The following is a 9,007-nucleotide window of genomic DNA, read 5'->3' as shown; positions in this document are numbered from 1 at the left end:
CTGCGGCATAGCAGCAACCGCCCGTGCGACGCGACGACGGAGACGTCGAGCATCGGTACGGTGCGCTCGAAGAAGACAACATAGTCATCTAACGGCGGCGGCGAGGGATCCTCCATCACCGTGCGGCAATGCTGCGCCGGCGGCCGCCATGGCGTGGTGGGTTTGATTGATTCCGGTGGCCTTTGTAACCGGGCGGCCAGCGTGTACTCGGGTCTTTAAGGGCGTGTTTGGATGCGTGCAGGAAGGCCCAACGAGACCCGCGCGGAAAGGGAATGGACTAATTGGTTGCCTGGTTTTATTGTTGGGCCTGCATAACATGAAACTTAAAGCATTTTTAAGCCTGCCTCGCTGAAAACTCAAGAATTGGCAGTTTTTCTAGAGCCATGCCGAGCGGAAGCGCAGAGATGCGGGCTGTTTATATGGTGTCTTCTTCAACCTCGAGTAAGCTCTTCCCTAATCTTTTTTTTTACGCCCCTCTGATCTACATAATGGTGCTTCGGTTCGAGATAAGTTCTACACGAAAAAGATGCACCTTGATGCTACGGTTCCATTCAGGCGATTGGTTTGTAGTTTCGTCGGCTGTAAGTTTTTAATCTCGTGTTCCCGTTTGGAGCTATTCTGAACGAATTTTGTCAGATTCGTCGCACACGATCGATCATTTGAAATTTCCTTTGACCAACAGCCTAATCTCGCAGTTCCTCACAACATTCGTGTTGTAAGTTTTTGTTTCGACGATCGTAGCTTCATCTCTCTATGAACAGCAGTCTACTGCACTGACGCTGCCATGTCGAGCTCCTCTGTCCTCTACTCAGAGCTCTCCTATTCGTTCCTCTCGACGCCGAAACTCTTTCCCTTGATCTCCTTGCCCACGTCCTACTATACTAGAGTCGTTTCCGGCGTCGCTCATCTCGGCCTACTCTTTGTCGTCCTTCTGCTGCACTGACGGTGCAATGACGTGCACACTGCTTTCTTGTGTCCTCTGCCTTCGTGCACACTGCAGTTCGCCGCACCGCCGACGGGGTCGATCATCTTGGCCTCCTCTCTCTCGCCCTACTACACTGGAGTCGTTCCCGACGTCGATCATCTCGGCCTCCTCTCTCGTCCACTGCACTGACGATACCATGGTGCGAGCACTGCATTCTCCTCCTCTGTCGACTGTCTTTGCGCGAGCACCGCAACTAGTTCGTCGACGGTGTCGCTCGCCGTGCCGCCGACGGGGTCGCTCGTCGCCGACTCCATGCTCGTCATGTCAAACACGGCGCCATAGCCACTATCCATCGCAGTCGCCACGGGCCGGCGCACACTGCATTTCTTCTCCCCCTCCCTCTGCCTAACTCTTAACCCTGTGTGCTAAGTGCAAGTGCTAACTCTTAATCACACCCTATGCGGGCAACCAAACACCGTGTTCATGTGCCACTTGGGCTAATGCAGGCAACCAAACAAACCGCACCTGCGTATTACCTAATGCAGCGACCCTCGATGCAGGCAACCAAACAACTTGCAGATGACGCATTTGGGGCTGTTTTTGCTCAACCAAGCTGGGTTAAGAAGTGTATGCAATGCGACTACTGTTCAAAACTTGAACCAAACACACCCTAAATCGATCTTGTGCGTTTATTTTGGTATCGAAGACGGGCGCTGTAAGTTCGATGGCCTGATGCCGACGTTTTTATCGGTGTATCAGACCTCTTTTTTCAGTTCAAAAAGAAAAGTACAGACTTCTTCCTGAACGTGTTTGTCTTTTGATAAAACTGAGCGTTCTTATCACTTTGCTCTGCATACATTCTTCCAGAAAAACTCATGCAGGATGACTCGTTCATTCCTTCATAGACCATCAGTCGCTCATAGCATCATCGCCGGTGCCTTACAGTGTCCATAGCTAGCCCTTCGCATCCCCATCAGATCAGTAGTAGTTCAAAACCATATTACAGGATACTGGGATAGCCAGGCCCCACGGCACGTACGTACTACCTCGGCATGGCATCACCAACGACTAGCAACCACTCTCGTTGCCATCTAGCCTAACCCAAAAAACGTTGGCGAGCCCGAGGTTCATCCGGCGGATCACTTGCGAGGCCTCCCTCGCTTCCCGCTCTTCTTTCCACCTCGTCCCGAGCTTTCCGCTTCCGGAGGAGCAGCGCCAGGGCTCCCCTTCTTGGGCCTGCCTCTGCCCCTACCGGACGGCATTGGCTCCGGAGTCGCCGTCTTGGCTCCCCTGCCTCTGCCTCTGCCCCTTCTTGTAGACTGCCCGCGGCCATGGCTGCCACACTCTGCCTCCTCGGGCACTTCACCAGTCTCGTCCTCGTCCTCTGCTTCTGCATGTCCCAAGGCTTTCTTGCGCTTGTTGGACCGTGAATTCGTGGTGCGAGATGCCGCCTTGGTGACCTGCTCCGCCTCGGACGTCTCTTCTTCTGCAGTGAAACGGTCCAAAACCACCCATGCTCAGGCCTCAGTTTGGGATGAAGCACCAGAATTGGATGGACAAAAATAAATGAATCAGGAAGCTGTAAGCTAAACAGAGCCCACTATATTCAGTGGAACAAAGAGTACCACTGCAATGGACCTTGACTACTTTTTCACACTAGTGGGGTCTCTGTTTTCTGGTCTGATAGCGAATAGCATGAGATCTGTGATCAGTTGCCCAAATCTTGGTAGGAAGGGGCTGACCAGCAACAACATGGCACAAGTGCCGGGTTATTCGAGTGCGAGAATAAGATCCAGAATTTCATGCATCATAACTGCTGGTGCTTGACGTAGTGCCAACATAAGAAGGAAACTTTAAGACAAAAATGCAGCAAACGATTGGCCAATTGTTGAGCTGAAAGGATAGCAGTGGAGAACATATATCTACTTAGGGGCCTAATGTTGAGCTGAAAACATTATGATCAACATTAGCAGGACGAATACTTGATGTCAAAACCAGTCAACCTGAATCTGTGGCGGTCGCTGCTGCCTAGATAATTCTATCGTGAACAGGCCAAACCCAATAATGACCAACAACCTACCCGATAGTTTTCTAAGCTAAGCTTGGGCCAGCTTGAACTAGGCTTGAAAAGTGTGGCACAAGGCGAGTAATGGGCATGGTAACCTGTGCATCATGTACTACACTATACATCAGTTCTCGGTACTACACTACATCAGTTTCAAGTTTTGATCTTTCTTATTACTTGCTTCCTTTTGCACTTTATAAAACTTCTAAATTTCATGATGAATCTCCATGTTATGATTTCACTACCATCCTTCTAGCATATAATGTTCATGTTTGCTTTGTATTTAACTGTTTAATCTCATATTACAAGATTTGAGATACATGCATCATATATATGTTTTGATGACGTCTGAATATAAATATACAAATTGAGAACTTATATAGGAAAACTGGCTACAAGGATGATTACTGTACGAGAGAACTTAGATAGGAAACCTGGCAAGTACCTGTTTCATCGACTGCAGGATGTTGGCTCGTATTTGTATTTGGTTTTCCTTTCCCATTGCGGCGCGGAGGAAAGTAGAGCTTTTTCGTGTTCTCTAAAAAAACCAAGTAACAATTACCTAGTTTCAATATACTGAATATACTGGGCAAGGATAATAATTTCATTTGCAACAGACCAAGCAAAACTAGAATGATTTGCCCATCAAATTTCAAAAAAGTTTGCAGACAAATTGAAGTTTAATACTATGCCATCTTAAAAATGGATAAGAGAAATGCACACCTTGAAAGACAGCATCAGCATCACCATCAAAAGTATCCAGCTGAGACAAAAGTAATAATACATATATTATTAGACCGTGGTAATGAAAGGAGATGTAACGAACACATTGATATTACGGGGTATAGTTAACTTAACTAGTCTTTTCAGTTCTCTCTAACAAAAACCAGTCTCTTCAATCAAGTCCTCAAATATTCCCGTAAAAAGAAGGTACTGAGTAAACTAGTCAGTAGTCACATTCCTAATCTTGGGTGTTGAAGCATGTTATTGTCAATTTAAGCACTAGAAGACGTGACAACTGACAACCGAAGAAAAGAGGGAGGCGGGTATATGAGTAAATGGCACTTTCCAAATTGACAAACAATTTCCCTAAAAACGTTTGTGGATCAATAATTCTCTTTCATGGAACCTCCTGAAAGTTGATTCCTCGTCATTAGAATGTCTCATTGATGACCTAGCTCTGTCACTAATATTAATATGCTTTGACTCAGTTGTTTAGGAGATGTTTCATGCATGTTAACAGACATAACTCACTAGTCACTACATGACCCAAAGTCATGCTGCTGATTTATTCAACTCGTTTCTTTTGTTTAGCTTTAGCATCACAAATAATTATAATAAATTGCATTAAATTTTAATCTATCCATAACTTGAAGCAAGTAAACAGCTCGGGCATGAAAGCCCATTTACTTACCTGGTCAAGCTTACCACCAACATTTGCCCTGTCAACAACGATCAGAGACATCCCAACTCCACAACCAACACTGCAGAAGTATTCTGAGCTTAGTACTAAATAATAGTATGAACAGAGGATGGGACTACATTCACATGCTGATTTCACGCAATTACCTTGTAACATGCATTCCTTCAAGAATGTCAACCTTTTTAGGATTTACAGATGACCTGTTACATAATGCACAACATAATTGGTAAGAGAAGTTCAATGGTTGAAATCTCGAAGGTTGCAAGACTTCTATTCCACATAGTATTAGCATTTTAAATAGATTTACTTTTGTGTTGGACCATAACCAAGCTCTCCATATTCAGAATGGCCCCAACTTATGCAAGAATCATCTGCACCAACAGTGTGGTGCATGTTACCAGAAGCCATGCAGCGGATGTTCCAACCACTGAAGCAAACAAATCATCTATTAAAAAGATAATTGAGTGTAATACTATTTCAACAGGAAGCTGGTTATAAGAATAGCTGAACAGCAGAGTTTAGCCATCGAGGGCACTGTTCATCACTATGGTATTTTACAGTTTGCAAGGAACCTTAAATCCATAACTGGCTTTGGATACATCCACTCATCGCCTGAATTCTTCACCTTTCCCCACATATACAGCTGCCCGCGACCTAAAAATCAAACCAAACGACCAATGATTAAAATATAGCAGTCATAAATATTGCAACAGTATGTTGGTACTGTTTCAAAACTTTGATATTCTGGCACAGCTACTGCTACTGTGGCCTCGTACTTAATAAAAATGGGACTTGGAAGGTCCACCCTTTTATTCAAAAATAATAATATTGCAGCAGTGCAACACAGTCAACAGAACACGAATCTGATTGACAGAGTGCAAGGTATAGCACCAATACTCCTTTCCATTCGCAAAAAAACTATTTTCCAATTATAGGCGAGACGAGATCTAACTTGCAGATGAAAAATAGGATGATTCAAGAATCATGCCATCTCATGTTTGAATTGTATAATCAGCTCACCAAGACATGCAACACAAACAAAACTAAATACCAGCTTAAGGTACAAGGTAAACTAATCACAAGAGCTGTTTGATCCATATGTGATCCGGCCAAAGTATATTCTCAAAACTGCCTTTTCCTATTATAGTTATCCATATAGTCCAAGCAATAAACTCATGTAGTAATTTTATCCCAGAGTAGCATGATAAAATAGCATGTGCATCAGATATATATGCATCATACCGCCAGCAGTGCAGGCAGAACTTGCAGAACCGGCTGAGATGATATCATTGGGACCCAGGATATTGCTCTTTTGAAATATTTCAACAAGGCGTGGTTGCCACTCATCCTTCTGTTCATTGTGGCCCAACCTATGTAATAAGAAAGTGGACAGGTGAACAACGTAGGATACATCTTGAATACGGTGAGACACATGGCAAGAATAGGTTACCTTCCATATCCACCAAAACCCCAGCTGGTAAAAAAAAAGAATTATGTGAGAGAACATAAATATGTGACCTGAAGGAATCATATCTATGTACGCAGAAAGGGACTTGATACAACACGTATAGAGACAATAGTAGTCATAACTATCTGGATTGTAACAGTGTCAAACTAATGGCGGAGAAGGAACATACGTGTAAACAAAGCCACATGAATCAGCTGCAACTGCACATCCAAGTATAGCAAAGGTGTTAATATCAGTGTTGATCCTGATGATTCAAATTAACAAGAGAAAGAAAGAAAGGAAATGAACCTGTATGATTTGTTCCACATGCAACTTTGACAACAGTGTTCCCAGAAAATGCAGCTATTGCCCTGGGGTGGGGCTGGGGATCATATACTAGACTTACCGATGAAACTTTGGCATTATACTGTAATATCACAAATCAAATCACAATTACTGATGAATGCAAACTCAGTAGGTGCTATATGTTACAGAGTAGAAATAAACCTCATTGTCGCTTCCATGACCAAGTTGGCCATACTGGGGAAGACCTGCTGTCCTAAATAGCACAGAAAAATAAAATACTGCTTCAAAAATTGGACGAACAAGAACAAAATCACTAACTGAAGTCAAAGCAGATACTAATCAAAAGATGTTATCATGAAAAGACGCTCAAAGCCTTTTGCTTATTCTGAAAGACGAAAGAGGTTGCTAATCTTTAAGTTTTGTAGTTCAGCGAGGCCATACAGTATTGAAGAGCCCTCGACTGATGACAGCCAGACAGTAAAGTCAGCACCACAAACAGCATTAGTCGCTTTAGTAACAAGGCAGGGGACTGGCGACACCACAGTTCCTGCAGCAAATATAGAACAACTCAGGTACCGATCTTGACTTGTTGGATGCTTGGTGCTGTTGCTTTATAATATAAAGCGGGGGGAAACCCTTTTTCGTAACAACAGGGTAAGAATCAAACAGGAAAATGAGCTGCCCATACGGTCATATCTCCAAAAAGTTGTCAGAACTACCCCATCATCCTGAACTATGATAAGTTTGTATGCTCAAGTATATGGTTTTGACGTTTCATTGTCACCCAAAAAAGGTAGAAATCTAAATCAATCTTGATAACATGGGTACCAGAAAAAATTGAAATGTCTGCCACATATTAACAAAGATTCTAAAAATAGGTGACACAAGAACACTGTAGATTATAGTACTAATGTCTCATCAAGCAACCCACTGGAAATGTCAAAAAAATTGAGAGTATGCTCCAAGCAGATGCTTCCACAATTTCTCCAAGCACAAAGTGAGTTTTCCACACAAGAGTTGCATTTGGTGCACTTCTAGTTGTGTCATATATCATAAAGATAAAGAAAAGGCAAGGGTATCAACCACTCTTCAGTGAACCGGTCCCCAGTTGTCCATGTTTGTTGTCACCAAATGCGAAGGACTTCCCTTCGTCAGTTACGACCACTGTATGTTTTCTTCCAACACCTGCTGCAATTATGTTATATCTGCAGAATTGATAACTGCTAATTAGCATTTAGAAACATGTCGAGAAAACATATAACACTGTTGGATTAGGTAGTCCAACTATATTGGATGGTATATATATTCTTGGATTCAACAATGCCATATACACCTGTTTGAAAAAATAAAATGAAGGGCAATGCAGACAATTATCTTACTTTGATAGTTCAGAAACAACAGTTGGCAGGTTACGCAAGAGAGTGTCCCCATGTCCCAGCTGCCCATTCTGCTAGATATAAAAGGTGTTAAGCAAGAAGCCGAATAAAAATTAGGCATCGACTCATACTTATACCTCATTTCGACCCCATGAGAAGCAACGGCCGTCAGCACTCAGAGCAACACAGTGGCAAGCCGCTGGCAAGCAAAATACAGGAATCCATTAGCAAAATCGCTATGACCATAAATCGATTCTAGCATTTGGCATCATTCCACAAATTGTATGACCATCCGCCAATCCAGGCATTTCCGCGCACAAACTGGGCGAGTACATTAGATGAAGAAATACAGTGGAGGAAAGTAAGGAGCTCATCTCGGACGCGGAGGAGAGGAGGAAGGAACTCACCGCAGCCGGAGGCGACGAAGCGGATGTCCACGCCCACGAGAGGGCGCAGTCGCGTCGGGGACACCAGGTTGCCTCTGCCCTCATTCCCTCCCTTCACCTTCCGGCCCATGATGTCGAAGCGCACCGTGCCGCAGTACAGCAGCTCCCTGCCCCCAGCCTCTGCCGCCTTCTCCTCGCCTTCCGCGGCGGCCTCGGCGGCGCTGGCCGGCATTCTCGCGGCGATTCCGACCGGAAACCCTAGCTTCGGTGGGGCGGAGGCGGAGAACTGTGGAAAGCAAGTGGAGAAAGGGTTTGAAACAGAGTGCGGCTCTGTAGAACGGAACTTTTCGCGGGGGCGTTCTCCTCTGTCTGCCGGCTGCCCCGCGGCAACGGTTGTATTCGGAAAAGGCTTTCGTCCCGCTTTATATTATATAAAGCAAATCGTTTGAACCAAATTTTCAACAAGATTCATACACACATACAAGTCTCACACAAATAAAGTAGTAAAAGGGTTAGTGCTGAGGGCACAGCTCAACAAGTCCTAGAAACAAATAACACACACAGACACCGCAACACGCGCATCATGTCTAATCAGGCTCCGGCGGAGGTGGCGGAAACAGAGGTGCCACGCGGAAGGCCATCGATCGAAGGTCGGCGAGGAGGGTTTTGATGACGTCCCGGTCCTGGGAGTGGCTAAGTGGCCGTCAAGGCTGCAAATAGCCACACATTTTGAAGATCGCGTCAGTCACACGTCGAAGAGGCACTTTCTGAATAACAAATTTGTTGCGAATGTTCCAAAGCGTCCAAGCGAGGACCCCAATGCACAGCCATCTAATATGGCGGTAGCGAGGGGGGAGGCGTGGATCTCAGCCAGTAAGTCGGGGAAGTTGGTGTTGCACCAATGTCCGTCAACCGTCTCATGGAAGCAGGACCACAAGAACTGGGCTGTGGAGCAGGAAAAGAAGATGTGGTTCGAGTCCTTCACCGTGCCGCACAAAGGGCACATCCCGTCTCCTGGGCCATTGCGCTTGCGGACTTCAACCCCAAAGGGGAGGCGTCCCCGGATCCATTGCCACAGG

General features: G+C 45.1%; 1 protein-coding gene across 1 annotated transcript; it reads right to left on the bottom strand.

Moving 5' to 3' along the window:
* Positions 1-1,719: 1,719 nt before the first annotated feature.
* On the bottom strand, positions 1,720-8,296 carry LOC125547524 (protein RCC2-like). Its single transcript, XM_048711361.1, has 17 exons — positions 7,950-8,296; positions 7,680-7,741; positions 7,546-7,613; positions 7,250-7,371; positions 6,608-6,713; positions 6,368-6,419; positions 6,170-6,287; positions 6,051-6,081; positions 5,864-5,887; positions 5,656-5,783; positions 4,986-5,067; positions 4,721-4,840; positions 4,560-4,613; positions 4,405-4,474; positions 3,714-3,753; positions 3,436-3,528; positions 1,720-2,411 (listed from the first exon to the last, which is right to left on the bottom strand). Exons 1-17 carry the CDS (start codon positions 8,158-8,160, stop codon positions 2,065-2,067), a joined length of 1,728 nt encoding a protein of 575 aa, XP_048567318.1. The 5' UTR covers positions 8,161-8,296; the 3' UTR covers positions 1,720-2,064.
* Between the last annotated feature and the right edge of the window lie 711 nt (positions 8,297-9,007).

Source organism: Triticum urartu, chromosome 1 (assembly GCF_003073215.2).
Source record: "Triticum urartu cultivar G1812 chromosome 1, Tu2.1, whole genome shotgun sequence".
Lineage (NCBI taxonomy): Eukaryota > Viridiplantae > Streptophyta > Magnoliopsida > Poales > Poaceae > Triticum > Triticum urartu.
This window is presented reverse-complemented; position numbering and strand designations above follow the sequence as displayed.